At 33.9% G+C, this 25,014-nt stretch overlaps 1 protein-coding gene across 1 annotated transcript in view; it reads left to right on the top strand.

The window, feature by feature from the left end:
• CADPS2 (calcium dependent secretion activator 2) overlaps positions 1-25,014 on the top strand; it is a 5,163,308-nt gene that overhangs the window by 4,338,958 nt on the left and 799,336 nt on the right. Inside the window, exons 23-24 of the mRNA XM_044088753.1 lie at positions 996-1,151; positions 22,181-22,202. Of these exons, the coding sequence (XP_043944688.1) occupies positions 996-1,151; positions 22,181-22,202 (178 nt within the window). The remainder of the gene's footprint in view (positions 1-995; positions 1,152-22,180; positions 22,203-25,014) is intronic.

The following is a 25,014-nucleotide window of genomic DNA, read 5'->3' as shown; positions in this document are numbered from 1 at the left end:
TATTCTTATTTTGATATACTTGTGTGCTTACTGTTGTTATGTCAATCGTTTATCCATCCAGCAGCATTATAACAGACTGGTTGGCTTACCTATTTATTAATATTTTGTGGGCTGTCTTATCCAATATGTTAATTAAATCTAATATGCAGGTTTATGGTTTTCTATATTGGTATCCCAGTGGAGAAAATCCAATATGTGTATCTGCAATGACCTCTTCAATGGAAATTCAGAGTTACTTAGGTATATTGTTTTGACTGCTTTTAACCGTTCTTTTTTTTTATTTAAAAAATTACAATTCTCTTGTTTCTTAAACAGGTCTGTAATATTGTTTGTCTAGTTGTAATTATACTGACATGGAGAAAGCAGTATTCACCACTCCTGACTTCACTAAATTGTGGTGAAACCTGTATCCACATATAATGCTTATGCCATTGATTTATAGGGAAAAATTTAACTAAGTAAACTCTCAAGACACACAATCCTCTTTTTGTTGAGGGCTAGAGAAATTTCTGTTGAGGTAACTTACTTTGAATCACACAGTAGGCAAATGATACTCAGGAAATCAAATCAAAGACCTGCTAGTGGTTCTGTGAATAACAACAGAGTTTTAAACACCTGCACCACACTTACTGCATTTATTTAATATTTAGAAATTACAAAACTGTCCTATTGTTTTTTGTAAGATTTGAAACCACTCCAAAAATATTTTATCGCATTCACCAATCCACAAAATTGATTTAATTTTAGATCAAAACCTAGTGTATATGTTTCTCTAGAAAGTACTATAACACTAACTTTTATACTGTGATTTATATTTCAGGTTAACACCTTAGTATATTACTTTCCTTGAATAATTTGTGTGACAGTATTTGATGTTCTAAATTGTCTAATACCAGTTTGCTTTAAATCATCCTACAATTAGCATAGATTTTGAATACAAACTAGCTTAAGGCAAAAGTAAAAACATTTTTTTTTCATTCTTTTAACTGATTTAGCAATGGATCAGCATCATCTGAAGATCTCTTTTGGAAACTGGATGCCTTACAAATATTTGTTTATGACTTGCACTGGCCAGAACCAGAATTTTCCCAGCATTTGGAGCAAAGGCTCAAACTAATGGCTTGTGATATGATAGAAGCATGTGTGAAGAGGTCAGGTAACTCTAATATGCTTTTGTATTGAATGTATTTTGTATTAGAACAAATTCAAGTTTTCATGGGCAACATATGTTGCCGAAATCATGAGAAGTATGTCCTGTAAATTCCTATGTTTATGACCTTTTACAATGTTATTTAATGTATATTATAGTGCAGTACCTTTCACAAGGCTCTGTAAACATTATATGCATGAATACAGTACCTGATAATGACAATGCTTAATACAGAAGTTTCACTTCAGTAATATGTTGATCAGTTACTGTGCAATATCTGTTGACTTTGAACATGTTGTTTCTCTACTTTTATAAATGATAACCCACATATTTTACCTGTTGACTTTCTGGACCCCAACATAAGGGTTTTATGAGCTATGGAAATAAATTGTAAGGGCTTTGTTGTTTGCTTGCTTGAGTTGTAGACCTGATTATCCACCTGAACACAAGGCTTATTTTCAGTGCAAATCTGGAAGAAAATCTCCACGGAAGCCAATATACAAAAGAATATAATGTCACAATAAAAGTAACAGTCAAGACAAGTTGCATATAATGGTTTAGCAGAGTGCACAAGCAAATAAAAACAAATTAACATTATCCCAGACCTTATAAGCAGCAGGTTGCAGGAGAACATTGAGATTCCCAGGAATTATAGAATGGAGTAGCTATATAAGGTTACACATCACAAGGCTGACAAATCATAGATTATATAAAAAGCATAATCTGAAATAAAAACAGACAAAGATATACTTGATAATGCTATATCTGTTTCCAGTATAGAACAGTACATTTTGAGTGGATGCTTTGGTTGGAAAGATGGGGAGGAAGGTGAAGAAGATGATAGGAGAGCTTGGTGGATAAATAAGAAATAAATAAGTAAATAAGAACAGCACTAAAGAAAGAAAGAAAGAAAGAAAATATTGAGAAAAAGGCAGCCAGAAAATGTTTAATCACCCATGCCTAAGCCTACATACAGTAGGGTCTACTTTACATGGTTGACTTTTCACAAAGTCGACTTTCATATGGCCGAGACCACATGATCGACTTTCAGAAAGCCGACCATGTAAAATAAACACAATGAACACTTACCTTAAAACTGTTAGGGGGGAAAGCACCCCTGCACCCCCCATGGGGGGCTCCACCCCCCACACACCCCCATAACTTAAATATACCAAATCCGAGATTGCACTACAGTACAGAAGAGGGAAATTTTCCCATTCCGTACTGTACGGAGATAGCGGTTCCCCATGGTTGGCTTTTCAAAAGTCGATCATATGGTCTTGGCCATATGAAAGTCGACTTTGTGAAAAGTCGACTATGTAAAGTAGACTGCATACAGTGGATATAAAAAGTGTACACACTCCTGTCAAAATACCAGGCTTTTGTGATATAAAAAAATGAGACTACAAAAAATAATTTCAAAACTTTTCACACCTTTAATGTGACCTATAAGCTCTACAAGTCAATTGAAAAACAAACGAATCTATTAGGGGAAAAATATAAAAAATGTACAATAAACTGGTTGCATAAGTGTGCACACCCTTAAACTAATACTTTGTTGAAGCACTTGGAGTGGCAGCTGTGAGAACAGCACTCAAGGAAATCCAAGATGGCAGATAGCACAGAGAAGAATGCTGGTGCAGTGTCTGAAGTTGTACCAGATTCTGAAGAGCTGTTTTAGCAGAATTTATTTTAGCAGAAGCAAATGTGCAGCACAGTGGTGGATGCATTGTACAATGATATTTTGGATGAATTATTGATGGAGAGTGAGCTGGAGAGTGGCAAGAGGTTTCTTGGGGTGAATTATTGACAAAATGCAATTAGAAGCTGTTTTGAAAGGAGATTGACAGACAAAGAAATCATATGCCAAGACTGTTAAAGAAACTGCAGTGAAAGTGATGAGAGATAAATGGAGGTTAGGAAATGTCAACAATCAAATGAAATTTATGGTAAGAATTCAGAACAAGAAAGAAAAAGAAATGGACAGCAATGACTTTTGGGATAATTTAATGGTCCCATTGAGAGTGAAGATTGAGGAGGTAAGAACCTTGACTCTTATTCATAAAGAGACATTTTGTGACATTATTTCTGGTACTGGTTTTGTTCTGGAAACTTTTTGGAGGATGTATGAGAAGAAAAAGAACTGTAATCCATGTAATCCTAATGCAGAGAAACAAAAAAGAGGATGCATTGTTCAATTTTGAACTGAAGTTGAAAAAGAGACTTTAAAGAGACATTTAAGTAAACTTTGTAAGGAGGTTTATGGATGTTAGCAAAGTATATGATGACATAGGATTATGAACTTGGGGATGGCACTCTCATATTTAATTGAAAATGGAAAAAAGAAAAACGTGTTCATATCCCCTAGTATTATAAATGCAGAGGGTAACACAGTTGTCGTAAAATATAGGGGACAACCAAAAATGTGTTTTTCCCCTGTGGAAAAGACAATCATTTGATAAGTAATTGAGATAAGAGGAAATGTTATATGTGTGGGGAAACGGATCACGATGCAAAAAAGTGTGAAATGAAATGTAACTGTAACAAAACTGGGCATTTATGGATGTCTTGTAATCTGAAGAAAAAGGATGAAGAAAACAAAAGTGAGAATAGTACACAAACAGGAGAAACAGTCCCGATAAAAGGTAAAGAGGATATAAGGAAAAAGATCAGGGTAACGATAAAGGTAAGGATAAATAGGAATCGAATGGAGGATCATTTAGAAGAAGGTTCTGAAATAAGTGATGGGAAGACATAATATTGGAAAATAGTGAACAGTAAAAAAATATTTTGGCAAAAGACTAAGAGACAGAAAAAGAAAGTTTAAAGGAATTGGATAAAGTAAATGAGATTTCAAATCTACATAATTTTTGTTGAACTACAACATAGACATGACAATTTTAGAATACATTCAGTAAATGTTAATAGTGTCAAAAATATAGTAGAAGAATATGCATTATAAATTGACATAGTAAGCGTGATGGTGACATAATAATATCAAAAGATACTGGATTTTTGACACAATAACAGTGATTACAAACAAAAATACTTTGGTGAGGAGATATCATATGGAACTTTTGAAAGGAACTATATCCAGGCATAGCTGTACTTTGTAGAAATGCAGTGAAAAATATTAAACACAACATTGGCAAGGATGGAAAGATTAACTGTTGTAAATATAAAATGGTATAATTGGGTATGTAGAATTATAGGATTGTATGCTTATGTTGCAAGTAAAAAATGGGAAAGTCTGTTTTATAGAATTTTGTATTATGTAGTAATTAATATGAATATAATACTAACAGAAGATTTTAATTGTGATTTGAGATGAAAAAGAAGAGAGGAAATGATGTTAAGAAATTTTTGAAGTTATAAAAGATGGCAATTTATAGATTTGGAATAATAGTTTGCTGCCATATAGTCAACTTATGTATAAGATGGAAACCGGTTATTTTATTATATCATAACGTTTAGATTTAGTGAAGGGAGAGACACTTGTAACAGACATTTCAGAACACTTATCCATTTTTATAGAAATAAAAGAAAATAAGAAGTATACAAGATTGGAAAAAGGAATAAAAAGAATAAATGAGAAATTATGGAATGAAAATTGAAAAAAGAAGTGTGTTCTTATGGACAGATCAAATTTCCACTATAGTGTGTTCTAAAGACTGGTCTGAGTAGTGGTTAGCTTTGAAAGAAAAATATAATATATATTTTTTTTTTTTTTAGAATGGCGGTCAGATTTATGAAAAGCAGAGAAAATAAATTATAAAATAATGTGCATGAATAGAATGGTGAATTTATGAAGAAAAATCTAGAGAAAATCAAAGACTTGTTTCTTAAGCCAAGATATTTTTATAACGTGAAAAAGAAGTGCCTGAGGAGCATAGTTAAAGATCAAAATGAAAGATGATATAGAAGAGGTAAGAAGACATCAGGAACAAATTATGAATATCATAATAAATTATGTAAAGGAAATGTTTCAAGATAAGTGCAAAAAAGGATGGAATGTTAAAAATTTTTCAAAATAAGAAAATAAGGACTTGAAAATGGGATTTCTTTATATGAATTAGATAAAGTAATTCATCATGTTAATTTACAGTCAGTTTCAAGATCAGATAGAATAGAATATCAGTTTTATAAAAAAAATTATCGATTGGCAGAAAAAATACTTTTGAATGTAATGAATGAGTGGTTAAATGAAGGTTTTATGTATAAACATTTATGCACTGATATACGTGAACTTGTATGGAAAAAAGAAGATAAGAAATAAAATTGAAAATTAGAGACCTATAGAATTGAAGAATACAGATTATACAATTTTATGAAAATAATTCAGAAGAGAATGGAAAGTAAAATGAAAAGTATTGTTGAAGACAGCATACATAGTTTAAAGGGAAAAGGATGCCAGGATTTATTATTCATAGTAAGGGAGACTCTGGATGATATTATTAACAGGACCAGGATCATGATAGGAGATTTAAATAGAGCGTTTGATATGTGAACTTTTTCTGGGCAATTATGGAAGAATAAAAAAATTAAGAATGTATGTTGTCCTGCATAAAATAAAAATAAAGTAAGAATTTTAGTGAATAGATGGTTAACTAAAGAAAAAGATATAAAGAATAACATAGATAAGGGTTGTCCTATGAGCAGTATGTTATTTTCATTAGTTATGAATTTATTAGTCAGAGATGTAAAGAGAGATGCTACATACATTACTAAATGAAGGGCTAAAAATTCCAGTCATGTTTATTTATGCAGGTGATATTATATTGATTATGAAAAACAAAGTCTGGATGAAAGAAGTTATGTGTTATATTAAACATAATAGGCATGACCTTAAATTGAAAAAAGTGTAAAGGATTGGGTGGTATGGTACAAATAGGAGGAGTATCATACTCAATGAAAGAAATCTCTCTGTTATGAATAAGATTTGAGGGTAAAAATATAAGTGAGGAACAGTGGAATAAGATTCTAAATAAAGGAGTTTTGTTGTTTTTGGAAAACATACAAGCTGTTATTTAATGACAGGGTTTATTTGATTAATTTAGTTTTACTGAGAAAGACTCCATATTTAGCTCGTATTTATATTTATATGCTGCCAATAATCTATGAAAAAGAAATACCACAAGTATAAGTGAGGAACAATGGAATAAGATACTAAATAAAGGAGTTTTGTTGTTTTTGGAAAACATACAAGCTGTTATTTAATGACAGGGTTTATTTGATTAATTTAGTTTTACTGAGAAAGACTCCATATTTAGCTAGTATTTATATGCTGCCAATAATCTATGAAAAAGAAATACCACAAGTATTTTTTTCTATTATATGGGGTTCAAGATTGAATCCAGTGAACAGAGGACTCTTATACATGGACAAGGAAATTGGAAGTTTAGGTTTAATAAACACAATTATTTATGCTGCTTCTCTCAGTATTTTATAAAGTGTTATTTTGGATAAATTATTCAAATGAAAAGTTGGAAGTATATATACTGAAGTCCAAATATGAGCAGCAGAGGAAAAGCATGTTTATATGAAGTAATGAGATCTTATCAAGAAAAAATTCTTTTATGAAAAATAAAAATTGATGAAATAGAAAATGAGAGAAAGTGTGGTATAAAAATATCATAATACAATATTATTATTATGTAAACCCTTGGGCTGAGCTAGTGAATGAAAAAGGTAAAGCTATCAGAGTAGAAAAAGCATGACCTAATAAACAAGTAGAATATGAAGATTTTTATGGAGATTAGCGATTAATAAATTAGCAGTATAGGGAGCTATGCCATATAAAAAGTCATTGAAAGAGTTTGTATATGTTATGGGAAAGAAAAAATTATAGAACATGCTTTCTTACAATGTATAAAAGTTGCATAATTGTGGGAAAATTGTATAAGAAAGTTCTTTTATACTATAAAGGAGTTGAATAAAAATACAGATATGATTATGTATGGATATTATAGAATTAAAATAAGGAATATTTTAGTAAAATAGATAAAATATTATTTTATGTTGTGTGGACCATTTTGAATGACAGATTAAATGAAATCATGTTTAATGGTAAATGGAGACTAGCAGTAATTTTATGAAAAATTAGATGGTGGTTGTGGAAAAAAAGGAATGGGTTTCAAAGAATGTTTAATATAATAATGAATAGTAAGATATCCAAGATTGTATGACAATAATAGAAAAGAATAGAAATTTGTATACTGTATAAATTTGTAACTATGCAAATATGTAAGTTTGTAAATAGTATTGTACATAAAGTTTTTTTTTTTTTAAATAAAGAACCCTTACTCATTTTGATAAGTACAGAGGGCTCTTTTTCATCCACCTGAACAACCACCAAGACATGCAGACAGAGCCTTGGTTTAGCATCTCATCCTAAGGACAGCACACTCAGCAGGGCAGCGGTCCCCTTATGGTACACTTCAAAACTTGCCTGTCAGCATGGACTTTGTTATGAAGGTATCAGCACCTACTCAAAGTCTCCTGATCTTCCAACATCAAAAGCAAGTGTGTTGCATGTCATGCAACTGACACAGTGGCCTTTTTTCTGTAACAAAATTGTGTGATTAGAGTTTGTGATGCACATGTTTGTGTTGTGTAGTTGAAGTGTCTGACTTGTGCAGTTCTTGGCAAAGTTGGGGTGTGTGTTTTCATGTCCATGTAGTGTCCTGATGCAGCATTCTTATAGTGCAAGCTATTGCTGTATGCCTGATGGATGCATTCCCTTCCTTGGATGTACTGTCACTGTTGTCATCTTATATCTGTATAACAGTCCACTTCAAAACTTGCCTTATATATATATATATATATATATATATATATATATATATATATATATATGACTTTTCTTTTGAGCATGTGTATACTTTACAGTTCACTGACTGCCTGTAAATAGCCAAGGCCAGTGTCAGTAAACCACAGAACAGTCAGAATTGGAGAGTAAATATGGAGAAAACATATACTAATTCAGAGACTGTGGTATCTTACAGGTACAGTGATATCAAAGCTAATATAAAAAATGAACAGAGTTTGGGGGGGGGGGTTACAGCACCTTGCTTCTGTTGGAACAAAAACGTGGATGTGAGCAAGTTTTAGAATTTGATTTTTCTGTCAGAATCATGCAATAATTTTTAAAGTGCTTATACTTACAATGTCTGGTCTTGCACTTCTAATTGAGAGCTCAGTTCCATGCTACACTTGTTGAGGCCTTACAAGGCCTATAGCTGAAGAACATAAACTGTGTTTCAGCCATTTAAATAGTGAACTATAGAACTCACAGATACACTCTTAAAACATTTTTTTAGTGAAGAAAATCTCTGCACATGTAAGTTTGCTGTATCATGGGGTAGGGGGTTATACTTCAAGGTACATTAACCACAGAAGTAGTAAATATCCCCCTCATTCACAATAACAGTCTCATAATTCTTATGACTGCAATTAATATCCACATGATTATGTACAGTGATCCCCACTGTGAAGTAGTGTATTGGACCTTTCTGAATTTTACATCACATATGGATGATTGCTGTGTAAGATGTGTTGTGATACCAGTAACTGTTTGAAATGTTGGGAGCTGCTACAGGGAGTCCTAAAATATGAAGACTGAATGGCTGAAAGATCAGACTTATATATACTAAGTTCATAGGTTCAAAGGTTGATACTATGCTATCAGCCCTAGGGCCTATATAAGCCTAGACATAACAATTCCCTGGCTATTTCTTCCCACACTATTTACTTCCCTTAGATGCCATTTCTTGGAATATTCCCTTTTCTCCAAGGTATGGTGATCTCAGACATGATTTTTATAAGTTCAGAGGTACATGGTAGGCTTTCCCCCCCAACAGCAAAAAAATAAGTTTGCCATGTTGTTGGCACTCGACATTTTGAATTTTGATATCTCAATAGGCAGCCTGCGATACTTGATTGAGCAGAGCTTAGAGTTCTACATTTTGAATTTTGATATCTCAATAGGCCGCCTGTGACACTTGATTGAGCAGTGCTTAGAGAGTTGCACTGCTCTTTCCTCATTGCACATGGCTAGCAGACAGCAACCTTCATGCTGTTCCTCAAGTGTCCTTTAATGGAATACATGTTGCACCTTCGTCATATGGAATGGTCATGCAGATAGTGATAAAATAATGTTTTGTTACTGAACAAGCCTTGTTGACAAGGACACTGATTTTCCATTTTTCTGAGAAAAGAAAAATCTGTAAATCCTAAAACTAGCCATTCATCTATTTTATTTAACACTTGTTTACCGGGAAAGTCCAACTTGAAATGAAGCCAATTTTCAGTGGAGGCACAGGGAAAAACACTTCAGATGCATGTCATTGAAGCATGAGAGGAAACCAGAGCACCCAGAGGAAACCTACATGAATGCAGGAAGGACATGCAGACTCCACACAGAAGGCACTCCAGCTGAGAATTGAACCAGAGAACCTTATACTGTGAGGCGACAATGCTACTGCTGCACCACTGCGCTGTTTTCCCAATTATCAATACCCACAGGCTAGAATAGCTTTGGCATATGTCTGTGCCTTTGGTTATCTTCAAACTCCCTTTGTCAGTAAGGGCCACACATGACAAGCCAGGGGAAATTTGTGATTTGCCATCCATTGGTCCAAATTGCATTTGAGTAGGCTTAGGGAAGAGCTCTATTTCACATGAATGGTGAATCTGTTCCAGAGAAGGGGTAATATCTGTGACACACACCTGCCCTTCCAACATATTTGGTTATGTCACAGGTGAGGTTTAGATCCTTAGCTTGGGCAGTTCTAGTGTCATTTGTGTTGTGAATGGGTAGCAGAACCATCAAAGGCTGGATCAGGGAATGCCTTGTAGGGCAGCCATAGATCACCCCTCAGTAGTCTTTAGGAGACCGAGCACAGAGACCGGGCTTTGAGCTGGTCTGCATAGGACATGTTATTTACAACTTGTATTCTTTTAGTGAAGAACCTCTGTGGCTGCTTTTGGAAATGCCTGGTTAGGTACATGCCATGTGGTGCATTGTTTGCAGGATTCATTAGATAGGATCTACCTCTGACAAAGCCAAACTGCTGGGTCTAATAAGATTAATTATATTATAGTTAATTAGGTCCATTGCAATACTTTCTGTGGCTTTGCGTGTAAGACTTGATAGGTTAATGGGTCTCTAATTCTGGAGGTCTGAGATGGGACTACCCTTGCAGAGTGGTATTTCAACAACAACTATGTGCCACTCCTGTGTGACAAAACCAATAGACAGGCTCATAGTGGGACTTTTGAGGAGTGGGTTTGACCATTCCTTGCTTTGTACTATTAATTAGGCAATGTGGTATATTGTATGGCCCCATGGATAAGATATTATTTGTTTTGGAGAGTACCTTCAATATTTGCTGTCTTGTAATGACTGGTGGCATAATTCCATCAGGGAAAGGTGGGTTTGGAAGAAATGTCTTGGGTTGAAGTTGGTACTAAATTTATAAGCCAGTATATTGGCAATATCCACTAGATCTGACTAGCTGGTAACATTGTGAATAAGTTCAACTGTCGAGTGTTATTTCTTTTATCTCAAGAAGGAATTGAGGTTGTTTTTGGTTTCCGTAGGTAGGTAGAGTTTGTGTGATGTTGTTGTTTAACTTACATCCCTTTTTAGCCTGTTTATCTATTTGCTTGATATTTTCCTTAGTTTCAGGATTAAGAACTTCTTCCTTTTATTAAATAGTTTATTAATGCTAGATGACAATCATGTAGGTTTACTTTTAATTCTCCCAGCTGGCTTGGATTTACTAGATACTGTTAATATGATACTTTTTCCAAGTGTGAGTAAAACTTTTTTGCACAGCTCTTAACATTATCAACAGGTGCGGTGTGAAAAGTAAGTTACTAAACATAAAAACAAAACGCACCCAACGAAGGGTCCTGTAAGTTAAAATCCACCTTTAATATGGTAGCCAAATAAAATAGTGTTAAGTTTAGTATTAAGTGCATTCATCCCTGCACACCAGGGACTTCATCAAAATACATATTTTCCAAAGATTATTTAAATATGGAAGAAATACTCGCTGAAGGTTTAACCAATTCTTATGAAAACAAAAGTCACATGATGCCCTGAATTACACTATTCAAAAACAGCCAGGAGTAGAAAATATAACACTAAAATAATTTATATATAATGAAAATGTTGTTCCTTTGGCAGCATTGTTTTCTTTCATCTTTAAATAATATGTGTGTATATGCATGTTGTATAATATTGTGTTTGCCTCCTAGTGTTCTTCTTAAATGGTTACAAACTTTACAACTATACTGACGGAGTCATCATTGAGGAATTTTTTTTTGTTATTTTTAAACGGCTTTAAGTATGTACCTAAGAGACATGTGGATATAGCAGATAGTTTAATGGAAATCAAATTGTACATCAGAAAATTTAATTTCAGCATTATGTTTTCAAACAGTGGTAATGGTCAGGAAATAGGTTTTCATCATACCCATAAAACATTAAGGAAGAAAAGGGTATATAACCCTTCTCCATCCATTAATAAATATATATGAAAGAGCAGTGATGGAAGATATGTATAATATTTGGTCAGGTAGGGAAAGATTTCATTGTAACCTGACCAAAAACAAAAGTCCTTTGCTTCACCAATTGAGGAGTGACAGTACTTTACGTATTATGACTCCTGACAATGGGAGTGGGATAGTTATTTTCAATACTGAGGACTATTCTTATGTTATGCAGAAAATTTAATTTTATGAGAAAACCTATATCCAAGTCTCTAAGAATCAAATCAATATATCCTGCTGTGGTTTTCAAATCAATATATCTTACAGCAGAATAGATTCTTCTTTGGATGAGTACATTTTGAACCAGCAGATAAATTTTGAGGTTTATGAATTTCTATTAAACACCAATTCTACCATCCCCCTTCAGAACTGTAGTTTCGGCTAACAAATCTAAAACGCACCCCTTGGCAGTATTAGCTGACAAATGGGTAAAACGTGGTTGAGAACACTTCACATTTAGTAAAGGATTCCTGGAAATTCCTGGGGCAGCTTAAAAATGGTCATTGGTCCAAGGATTTAATATTTTTAATGATAGATGTTAAGGAATTTTTTCTGTAATCCCCAAGGAAGAAGGGTTGGCACTCTTCAAGGAAACATTACTTTCAAGTTCTGTTTTGAGTCATGATCAAATTACACTTACTTGTGAACTCATGGCATTAATATTGGAAAACAATTACATATTCTTTGAAGGGCAGTATTTCCAACAAATTAAGGGTATAGCAGTGGGGGCCGTGTGTGCCCCTGTATATGCCAATATTATGCTTTTGGGGTGGGAACACCAATATGTGTTTTAACTGTCAATTTTGGAACTGTAGTCATCTATATATAAGATTTTTGGATGACATTTATTTTGTGGAAGGGTAAAAGATATGAAGTGGAAAACTGTATAAATTATTTAAATAGTACAACTATTTTTTTTTTAATTTACTTATGAATGCAACCCATCTAGGATCAACTATTTGGATACTAGTATTTCCAACACTAATGATGGATTCAAATCAAACATTTACTGTAAAGATACTTTTTGTAACTCGTGTCTGCATTTTACTAGTAGTCATCCAATATCCCAAAAAAGGATTTTGGTCAAAGGGCAGACTATTTGTGTAGCCAGAATGAACTCCCATTTTTAGGATGTCCGGTAAGAGTTACTTAAAATAGGATGTATGTTTTGTGAGAGAGGATATCCCAGGAAAATGGTGGAGGATATAATTGGAGAAGTGTACAAGGAATTGGTGGGTAAATATAAACCGTTATTAGGCATCGGCCACCAAAACAATAGTAAAAATTCTGATGTCTCCAAGAACTTTTAAAAAGCTTGTATAATACAGCATAACCCATTTTTCAAAAGAAATGAAAGATATTATTAAGAGAAACTGGAATATTTTTAAAGTTAGTCCAAATGTTCATAGAATATTGGGAAAAGAGCCCTTGTTTTTTTAACAAAACCGGTACAATTATCAAGAAACTTTTAGAGAACAAGCCTAATACATACAAATAATTGAAAAAAATCCAAAATAAACTCCGACTCAACACAAACAGTGAAAGGTAAAATTATTTATTCGCAAAACAAAGCACACACCTTCATAAGCACTTTCGCCCCCTCAGAGACTTTATCAGATAAAAACTCTTACCCCTGTTAGTTTTTTATATACATACCATCAATTGAATAATTACAATCAATCAATTAATTAAATAGAATTTCCCATCTTAAAAAGGCATTATTTACTATTTCCCATTCCTGTTGTCCTTTTACAAAATAACTTGTATCAAGTCAGTCAGCATTACAATTTTAAATTAACTGTAAATAAAATACTATTTTTCTTTATATGTATGTTATTTGTATAAAAACAATTAAGTTAGAACCCCCTTATTTTTTTTTTAATGCAGACACAATGGACACTTGATCATTGAGGCCAAGGGGACACGTGGCATTTAACCTTAACTACCACATGAATTCCCTCTTCAAAAGTAGCCGTTGCCAGTCACCACCCCTAGGGTTAATCTTAATTTTTTCCAAAATACCAAAAGTGAGCCTTTTAAAATTTGTACATGTACATGAATGCCTATACAAAGCATTTGTTTCCCTTTTGTTACTTATATTGCATAAATGCTTATAGATTCTCACTTCTAGTGCCCTTTCTGTCTTCCCAATATAAAATGCCACATAATTTTCACACTTGATTAAATAAACAGTCTTACTAGTGGCACACTTGCCATTAACAAATACAACCTTACTTTACTTTGTAACATATTGTTCAACACTATCCCCTTTTCTTTTGAAATATAACTGCATTCTTTACAATGGACACAATGCACTGTTCCCCTACCAGGGTTTTCTAAATGGTTCACTCCTTTCGCAAAAAGCTATTTAAACTTTCTTCATGTCTTACAGGAAAAAACAGGTTAATGTCCCACCAGTTTGTATATTTCTTTACTTACTCTAAAAATGATCAAGCTCCTTTTCACAAATACCCCTAATGTCATTCATATAGTGGTTATGCTCTTAAACTAATGCCTTTTCAAAATGACCATCTTGGGCAGTCTTCTTGATCTTACCATCTCTCCACCTAACAATGGTTGGTATTTTGTCCCACGTCCTTGATAAACTTTGTTAAAATGGAGATCTTTAATTCCTTCTGGATAACCCCTATCCAAAAAAATATATTTTAACTTGGCCAGTTTATCCCAAATATGTCTTTGAACACAAATGTTATCCTAGCTGCTCAAATAGCTTGTCCTTTTACCAAATACAAAGGTTTGTGGTGGTTATAACCAATGTGTTTATATTCTTAAGGAGGCTGAGATTGTTTTGGGAAATAAAATTTGAAGTAAAATTGTGTTTAAGAAGGGTGACTGCTCAATAAGTAAAATAGTATATTTAGCTAAGTGTAAAAGATGTGCTGGATTTTACATTGGAAAAGCAAATAAACCAGAAGTCCAACATTTGGTAGCTTATTTAATAAAATGTATACCAAATTAACTAAAAAAGAATTTGAGTAAAACTCTTCATCAGTGTATAAAACATAAAGCAACACACTAGCATTTTATACAATAAACAGCTCATACATATAATGAAACTTATACTTCATTTAATTTGCCGAACTACATAAATCAGTTACAAACACTGCATATATAAATCATATATACAGTGGGTATAAAAAGTGTACACACCCTTGTTAAAATGCCAGGTTTTTGTGATATAAAAAATTAGACCACAATAAATAATTTCAAAACTTTTCCCACCTTTAATGTGACCTATAACCTGTACAATTCAATTGAAAAACAACAAATCTGTTAGGAGAAAAAATATAAAAAATAAAAAACATACAATAAGCTGGTTGCATAAGTGTGCACACCCTTAAACTAATACTTTGTTGAAACACCTTTTGCTTTAATTACAGCATTCAATCTTCTTGGGTAGGAGTCTATCAGCATGGCACATTTTGACTTGGCAATATTTGCCCACTCTTCCTTGCAAAAGCGCTCCAAATCTGTCAGATTGTAAGGGCATCTCTTGTGCACAGCCCTCTTCATGTCACCCCATGGATTTTCTATTGGATTTAGGTCTGGGCTCTGGCTGAGCCATTCCAAAACTTTCATTTTCTTCTGGTGAAACCATTCTTTTGTTGATCTGGATGTATCCTTGGGGTCATTGTCATGTTGAAAGGTGAAATTCCTCTTCATTTTTCTAGCAGACGCATGAAGGTTTTGGCCAAAAGTGACTGGTATTTGGAACTTCTCATAATTCCCTCCACCGTGACTAAAGCCCCAGATCCAGCTAAAGAAAATCAACCCCAAAGCATGATGCTGCCACCACCATGCTTCACTGTGGGGATGGTGTTCTTTTGGTGATGCGAAGTGTTGTTTTTGCACCAAACTTACCTTTTGGAATTGTGGCCAAAAAGTTCAGCCTTGGTCTCATCAGACCATAACACATTTTCCCACATGTTTTTGGCAGACTTGATGTATTATTTTGCAAATTTTAGCTGGGCCTGGGTGTTTTTCTGTATAAGAAAAGGCCTCCGTCTTGCAACCCTACCCCATAGTCTAGACATATGGAGAATATGGGAGATTGTTTTCACATGTAGTACACAACCAATACTTGCCAGAAATTCCTGCAGCTCCTTCAGTGTTGCTGTAGGTCTCTTGGCAGCCTCCCTGACCAGTTTTCGTCTTGTCTTTTCATCAATTTTTGAGGAACGTCCAGTTCTTTGCAATGTCATCATTGTCACATATTTTCTCCACTTTTTGATGACTGTCTTCACTGTGTTCCATGGTTCCATGGTATATCCATTGCTGTGGAAATTCTTTGTGCCCTTCTCCTGACTGATACCTTTCAACAATGATATCCCTTTGATGCTTTGTATGATCTCTGCAAACCATGGCTTTTGCTGTAGCAGGCAACTGAGTAAATGTCAGGAAAATCCTACTAGGACAGCTGAACTTTATTTGAGGTTAGTCAGAGACTCTTTAATTGTTTCAAACTCAGGTAAAAACAACAGTTCACGCTGCTTAAAAAGCTTTTAAGGTTCCCAAAGAACTACACAGACTAGAGGCAAAATAAAATAAATAAATAAATTTGTAAAGCGCTTTTCGTCGGGTACAGTGACCTGACTTTTCTCAGACAACGTAAAATAGTTTACACAACATTTAAATACATTCAAAAAATCATGTGACACCATAATTTACATATTAAATTGTATTAAAACAAATTCCCTATTTTTAATTGTTAAATTGTTTAAGAAATTATTTAAGAAAGACAACCTCACTTCTCGTGTTTCTACATTCAAATACCATTTACTATAAAAACTACTAGTTTTAAATTTATTCAAGTTACCTTAAAATGTGTGTATATGTATGTCTGTATACATCATAAATACATATTTTTCATTTTAAAACCTTGTTTATATTACTACCCTTAATTTTTATATAAACTAAAAACACTTAGTTGCTATGATGTATACTTCTTAAGCATAAAAATAGGATACTTTTATCTATTCAAATTCCTAAGTTTAAATAGGGTAAATGGTGCAGGTCTCATTAAGCTCTGGGGGATGGTCTAATCTAATTTGCCACAACTGCATAGTGCACATACAATAAAATATTAGTTTAAAGGTGTGCACACTTATGCAACCAGCATATCATAAGTTTTTTATTTTTTATTTTTTTTCCCTTAACAGACTTGTTTTTCAATTGAATTGTACAGGTTATAGGTCACATTAAAGGTGGAAAAAGTTTTGAAATAAGTTATTGTGGTGTCATTTTTTTATATCACAAAAACCTGGCATTTTAACAGGGGTGTGTACACTTTTTATATCCACTGTAAATATGTAAAAAAAAATCAAAAAACAATTATACCATATCATGCCTATCTTTTAAAATTAGCTTAAAACTATTACTACTATTAAGCTCATGTAAGCAGTCTGCCCGAAAGTAATTAATCCACTTATATTCAGTCATAAGCTACTGAACATTGAACTTTTGGTTTATTTGCTTTTGGAATGATTTATGTACTTTGGAGACCTTTAGCTATCAAGGTGATTTTGTTCTTTCTGTGAATTGGTGGTATCTCCTTAAAGCACATTCATTTCTTACAGAATTAGAGCAAGAACGCTCTTTTACTACTGTTGCTGTGGTACATGCTGCCCGATCTACCATGAGTGGGACTGATAAGATACGAGGATTTTTAATGGTCGGTAATAATCTACTTTTTAACATTTGTACTACTCCATTTGAAATTCATTCTTCAGCCTCAGCTACTATTTCTACTAATGCTGAGATAAGCTATTTACAACAGACTTTAAAGACTTTGCAGTTTAAAGTTGAGCAGTATAAAAAACTGCAATGGCAAAGGTTAAGTTTTAATGTATATCTTCAGCTTGATATTGTTCCCAGATGTTTGAGAGTTACCAAAATACCTAACTATGTGAATAAATATCAGGAATTACTCCTTAAGTGGCAAGAGTTGAATTTAGGGCTTAGTGCCAATAATATGAAACTAATGAATGATTTCTTTTCAAAACATGAGATAGAACTAGCCACAGATTGAGGCTTTAGAGGATAAGATTATTAATGCCTCTGAATTTACTGTGGTCTCAAAAGATTATGACAATTTGTTAGAACGGCTTAGAAGTTTTGAAGACAGACTGCCATTAAAAATAGGAAATTAGTGATGGACATTAATGACTTTAAAAGTAAAAAATATCATTTTTTGGCCTAAAACAGTATTTCCAACGAGTGAACAAACATTTAATAAAGTTGACCAGCCATATGAAAGATCTAAGAGTGTCCAGCCTATTTCCTTTGAACCAGCTAAGTGTGGGTAAGCTGTTTCTGATTTGGATGGTTTTACAGCTAAGATGGCTCACCAATTATGTGATGGATCTGAAAATGCCCTGCCTTTTGACTCTGAGCCAGCGAAGTGTGGGGAAGCCGTTTCTGATTTGGACGGCTTTTCAGCTGTATCTCAACATTCTTTGAAGGCTGAGTCATCGAAAGAGCGACTACATCTAATAATTCATCTGTTGTTCTGTGACTAAGTGTTCCATCTGTGTCCAGAGTAGGAAATGTGAATAATGAGATTTTTTTAGCGCAAATGCGTTTTTGTTTGCAACAGGTGACAGCAGTGAAGGAAAAGATCAGAGGGAGAAGCAGCAGCTGAAAACAAATGAGGAACAAGGAAGAAGATGAGCAAAAACCACAGAAATATTCCAACAAGGTAGGCCAGGGAATGAATTTCAAGAGAATGGAGACTTCACTGCGAAAGACAGTAATGTACTTAATTTGTCTGGGTATATTTTAAGCCCGTTTGAACTACAGGTATTAGCTAAAGGGCTAACATTTATTTCATCTGATGCTGGTGATTTACCTGACTTGCTAACAGAATTGAGGCTATTTGCTAGGTCACTGGATTTGAAATTCTTATTTAAAAATAATGTTGAATATGATGGTTTAGCTTTAAAACAATCAAGTACTTTTGTGTCATGTAACACTCCTACGGTTAAGACTTTTTTAAATATGTGTGAACAGGAGATTTTTGAGGCTTTTTTTAACAAACAAAAAGGAGATCAATTTTATAATCTTAGCAATGAAGAGAAGAGTGCATTAACTTCTTTGTGTACTAATAATAACTTAATTATTAAACCTGCAGATACAGGTGGGATGATTGTAGTAATGAGCAATGCTCAGTATAACAACTGGATGGGCAAATTCTTGTCTAATGTACAAACCTTTACTATGGTTAACAAAACCTTTGTGAATAATATTATTACTAAAGTAAAAGGCTTTCTTTATGATTTATTAATTGAAGGCATGATAACTCCTGAAACTAATAATTATTTGTTTTTAGCGAATCCTGTTATTCTGTTCATCTATGGGGTTCCTAAGATTCATAAATGTTTATTAATGCCTCCTATGAGACCTATAGTCTCTGGTAAAAGATGGATTGCTACAGTGATTTCAAAATACTTAGATAAGCAATTAACTCCTATGTTAAAATATTGTAATAGTTTTATTAACGATACTCATGATTTTTTTATTTTAACACATTTGGAGATATTTTGTTAGTGATGATAGACATTAAGTCCCTGTTGTTCTGAACCATTATGGAATTGAAGCAATAAGGGGATATTGAAATGCCCATGGCCATTATTGTACATCTAAGGTAGAGTTGCTGTTCTCTATGCTGGAATGTGTTCTTGAAAATAATGTGTTTACTTTTAATAATAATTATTACCATCATTGGCTAGGTGTAACGATGGGTATGCCTGTTGCAAACACATATGCCAACCTTGTATTAGCAAGGTGGGAGGAAAGATCTATTTTTGTAGGACATGATAGGACATGATAGGTTATTTAGGAATGACAACATATTATTCTTCAAACGTTTCATAGATGAGATATTTCTTTTATGGAAAGGTACCTCTAGTGAGCTAGGTAATTTTAATGACCATCTTCATTCCACAACTGATTTTTTTATCATTTGATGTTAAATCATTGGAAGTTAGTATTAATTTAGTATTAATTTCATTGATATTGCTATTTCAAAACAGAGTAATGCTTTTAACACTGATATACACTGATATACAGGAAGAATGTACAAGTTGTGAAATATGTCAAGGATGGGATGTTTATAAATTAAATGGAAGTTATGGCATTAGAATCTATCTGGAGTAAGTAGTGGTGTACAAAATCACTCTATGGCTAAAGATATGAATAAGGGTAGGATCAGCTATATGATGAAATGTAATTATTAGAAAAAATTGGACCATTTTGACATCTAATCAAGAAACTAGTGAGATGGTTGGGGACTGGTTTATTAGTCATGAAGTATTTAAATTTATGCTAATTGTGTACAATGCCAATGATTTTATATTGGCAAAACCAATAAAAAAATTTAAAGAAAGAATAAGTGCACATATGTTTGATATTCGTAGGATTGTTCTTACTAATGCTTTAGCGAAACACGTCTATTAATTGAGTTGAACATAAGTTTAAATTTAGAAATTTGTAAATTGTATTTGTGAAAAATAATGGGAGATATATAGTAAATAGAACAAAAATGATTGACTATAAGTGGATTAATTACTTTTGGGCAGACTGCTAACTAGGGCTTAATAGTAGTAATGGTATTAAACCAATTTTAAAAGATAAGCATGATATGGTGTAATTGTTTTTTATTTTTGTATATATTTATATATGATTTATATATGCAGTGTCTGTAATTGATTTATGTAGTTGGACACTTTAAATGAAGTATAAATGTTAATTATATGTATAAGCTGATTGGCTGTTTATTGTATAAAATGCTGGTGTGTTGCTTTATGTTTTATACACTGATGAAGTTTTACTCAAAAGCTTTGTTGGTTAATTTGGTATACGTTTTATTAAATAAGCTACTGAATGTTGGACTTCTAGTTTATTTGCTTTTGGATTGATTTATGTACTTTGGAGTCCTTTAGCTGTCAAGGTGATTTTGTTATTTCTGGGTTTTATATTGGAAAAAGAGAATGGGCTTTAAAATGAAGGATCGATGAACACTGTGCGATATTAACAACAAAAAGGAAACAAATGCTTTATACAAACATTCTCTTGAATGTAGAGAATTCTGCAAATTTAAGTTTGGTATTATTGAGCAGATCAATGTGAATCCCAGAGGGGTAATGGAAAAATGCGTTAAATAAGACGGAATTACAGTGGCAACTGAGGTTAGCAACTATGCCCCCCCCCTAGTTTGAATGACTCTTTCCATAGTACCCATATTAAAGGAAAAACTGATATGCTGTAATATGCAGAAAACTGTCCCTTGGGTTAAATTATAAATTAAAAATAAAATACAGTATTGTACAACATGCTTATACACACGTATTCTTTAAAGATGAAAGAAAACAATGCTGCCAAAGGAACAATATTTTCATTATATGTAAATTATTTTAGTGTTATATTTTCTACTCCTGGCTATTTTTGAATAGTATAATTCAGGGCATCATGTGACTTTTGTTTTCATAAGAATCGGTTAATCCTTCAGCAAATTGTGAGTATTTCTTGAATATTTAAATAGTTTTTGGAAAACATGTAAAGATGTATTCTGATGAAGTTCCTGGTGTGCAGGGATGAAACTGCATAATACTGTACTTAACACCATATTTTATTTGGCTATCATATTAAAGGTGGAGTTTAACCTACAGGACCCTCTGTTGGGTGTGTTTTGTTTTTATGTTTTATATTATTGGTGATATTGTTATACTCTAATTTATAGACTTCATCCCAGTTAAAAATAAAAAAAATATATCTTCTCTCTATAATTTACAATTTATTCTTCACAAGTTATACAACAGGTTCTAATACCATTTATACTCGTATACTCTTTCCTTTGTTTTCTAAGTCTCCTCCTTGTTTCCCCTCTTCCCTGTCTTCCACCCCTTTAGCTAATCCATTCCTACTTCTCTTGCCGTTTCATTGCTTAAGTTCTACCTCCTCCTCCCTACTGTTTTCTACTGCTAGTACTTACGTCCGTGGTTTTGTATCACACACACACTTTCCTGACTGTGTTTTGTAGTAGCAGAGTTGTTTTATTTACTCTCTAAATAGAAATTTGCCTCAGTGTGCAAGAATCTCATTTAACTTATGTAATCAATTATAACTACCTATTTTATGTATATTCGGAATATATTTACCTGAAGTTCCACTATTTCGTCCTGTTTATTACTCTGTAATTTAACTTACCACATGGGGCTTTTCTGCCCAGGCCTCCAATGAAAAGCATGCTATCCAGTTGGACTATCCCAGTAAACAAATGTAAGTAAATAAATAAACACATTTTAAGAGATGTTTAAAGTTAAAGCCCTTAACTTTTGTGATATTTATTATCATCGACTGGTTTGTAAGTTTTGATAGATTATTTTACTAGTTTGTGGTCTGAATTGACCAGTGAGGGGGGATGGTACAGATAGTATCTAAATTTGTTATGACCAGGTCAAGTGTATTCTTTTCTGTAGTAAGTTCATTTGTAAACTATTGCAGGGAGGTCTTGTTTATAAAATGTAAGAATTGTTGTGTGTATCCTACATTGGTGATATAGATTCCAGTTAACTATTGGGTAGTTAAAATCACTTAAAATAATAGAGATCCTACTTACAGGAGTTTGTCAAGAATATTTAAGAATGTTGTATTATTTTCTGGAGATATGGATGGAATTCTGCAGCCTGCAGTGATCTGATAAGTCATCCTATTTAGCGTGAATGAAAGCTCCACTTAAGGGTCTTTTGAAGTAATGTGGTCCCTAACAGATAAGGTGATGCCAGCACAGTTTTCATCAGGTATAAGTAAGAGGTAAATACAAAACCCAGGTACTGAAGTGGTGTTACTGAATGTTTCAGTAGTATCTATAATTCTGACAAGATGGCATAAATTCATAGACTAGTTGTGCTTATGTAATTATTTGAAACCTAGTATTCTTAAAGAAGCCTGTCATGGGCACTATGACCTGTGGCCAAAAGGGGCAGTTTTCATGATCACATGAAATGCATTTCAGAGACACATTAGCAGCAACAGGGGAAAAGACCTGATTATTGGCAAATTTGAATGCCTCTGAATTGTGTAGTGCTACTGCTAGGGATAATTAGAACTCTAGATTGATAATCACCACTGGCAGCCCAAGATTTCACATTCAAGACTGGTGATATGGAAACATTGTCACTGAAATTTGTGGTGTTAAGTTGAGAATGTTTTAACAGTTTTGATAAAGTCCTTTTTTGTGTGGTGGGATAAAAGTGCTCAACTGCTTTCGCATAAAATAGATTTTCTTGTGAGGACAAGTGGAGAAATTTCTTTGTTTTTTAGACATTTGTTTTATTATTATTGGCTGCATATCTTTTTGCTACTTAATATATTAAATAGTATCCCTGTTGTCTGGTGCCCGCCCCCCCATCCATACATCTTTTATGGATCCCTGGTGTTGGGTGCCTGCCCCTCATCCATACATCTTTTATGGATTCCTGGTGTGGGTGCCCCCATCCATATACCTTTTATGGATTCTTGGTGTTGGGTGCCCCCATCCATATAGCTTTTATGGATCCCTGGTGTTGGGTGCCTGCCCCCCATCCATACATCTTTTTTGGATTACTGGTGTTGGGCATCCCCATCCATAGATCTTTTATGGACCCCTGGTGTTGGGCACCCCCATCCATATATGTTTTTATGGATTCCTGGTGTTGGGTGCCCCCATCCATATATCTTTTTTGGATCACTGATGTTGGGTGCCCCCCATTCATATATCTTTTATGGATTCCTGGTGTAGGGTACCCCTTATCCATACATCTTTTATGCCATAGAAAGCTGAAGCTCTATTAACTTTTTCTAAGTGAAATTGCAATAATATTGAATTTTCTGTGGTATGTAGTGCCTGCCCAGTACTACAGGATTTATTGATTAGGCTAATGGAGTTTAGAGGTGTGCCATCCACATGTGTGTGTTTGCATATGTGTGTGTGTATGCACATGAGTAGTCCAGTCAAACTCAAGGACACATTCACCCATACACACACACACACACACACACACACACACACACACACACACACACACACACCTATTTTACCTTTCCCAAAACAACCCCCCCCCCCCACAATCACTTAGGCAGGCACACAGTGTCACTCACTCACCCCTGTACTCTACACATGTACACACTTGACCACCGCTACCACTACTTGTCCACTAAACTCCCTCTAATGTATTTCTAACACAATCTCCTTCATTGTATGTAATAGGTGAACATGAACTTTTGGCTGAATTAACTTATGCAGCTGAGCAGTTTTATGAATTAAAAATGCAAATGTTTATCTCTCAGTTGTATCACATAACAGCTACTAGTTTGTAGCTATATTTTCAGGCTTTCTTGCTCTTATACTATTGTCTTTATTGCATTCTGTCAGTCTCAAATGATGCCAATATGCTGACTGAAACTATATAAAAATTCACACCAGGAATTTCAAGACCATTTTATACCTGAACTTGGACCTGTACAATCCTCAAAACAGATGCATGACCACCTTTCTCACTCAGAATCATTAACACCTGCATACCATAACAAATTGTAATGGTGTAATATCCAAAGAAGCTATCATTTTAATGATATCACACTGTTAATGTATGCTCCTATACCGCTTCAGCTGATACCTGGAAGTATTTATTTCCCCTTTAGTGTTCTCCCATAAGATTCTCATCTCTCTAAAACGTATCACCTGTCTCTCTGCTCCTAATTTTCCTTTCCGTATATTTCTTCCCCTCAGCTCATTTAAATGTCTTGTTTAATTTATTGTTTAATTTATAGATTGTTACTAATCTAATGACCCAGGGGCCTTTCTAAGAAAAACTATGTTTTCCTAAAAGAATAATGTGGTGACACAATACCCCACTCAGACATTGCTGACATTGCTGACAAACTCAAGAGGTTAGGTACGAACCTATATGTCCCTCAGTGGATAGCCAACTGGCTCACAGACAGGACCCAGGAAGTTAGAAGTGGGGAGTCCACCTCTACAAAGAGGTCAGTCACAAGTGGAGTCCCTCACGGATCACTCCTTTTTTTGGTATTTACTTCTCAGAAGTCAAGGCCAATGTCGGTGGCCTCTGGTTGACTAAATTTGCCAATGATTGCAAATTAAGGAGCTGTCATTGAATCTTGCACTGACACAAATGTTCTGTAGAAGTGGCTGACACAAACAACAACTGGTGTCAGAGTCATCAACTAAAACTAAATGCCAAGTAATGCATGTTAGTATCCTTTGGGAAGTCATCCATCCCTGGTAA

Source organism: Protopterus annectens, chromosome 11.part0 (genome assembly GCF_019279795.1).
Source record: "Protopterus annectens isolate FY-2018-M chromosome 11.part0, PAN1.0, whole genome shotgun sequence".
Classification (NCBI taxonomy): Eukaryota; Metazoa; Chordata; order Ceratodontiformes; family Protopteridae; genus Protopterus; species Protopterus annectens.
The sequence above is the reverse complement of the archived record's forward strand: the minus strand, read 5'-3'. Positions and strand labels throughout refer to the sequence as shown.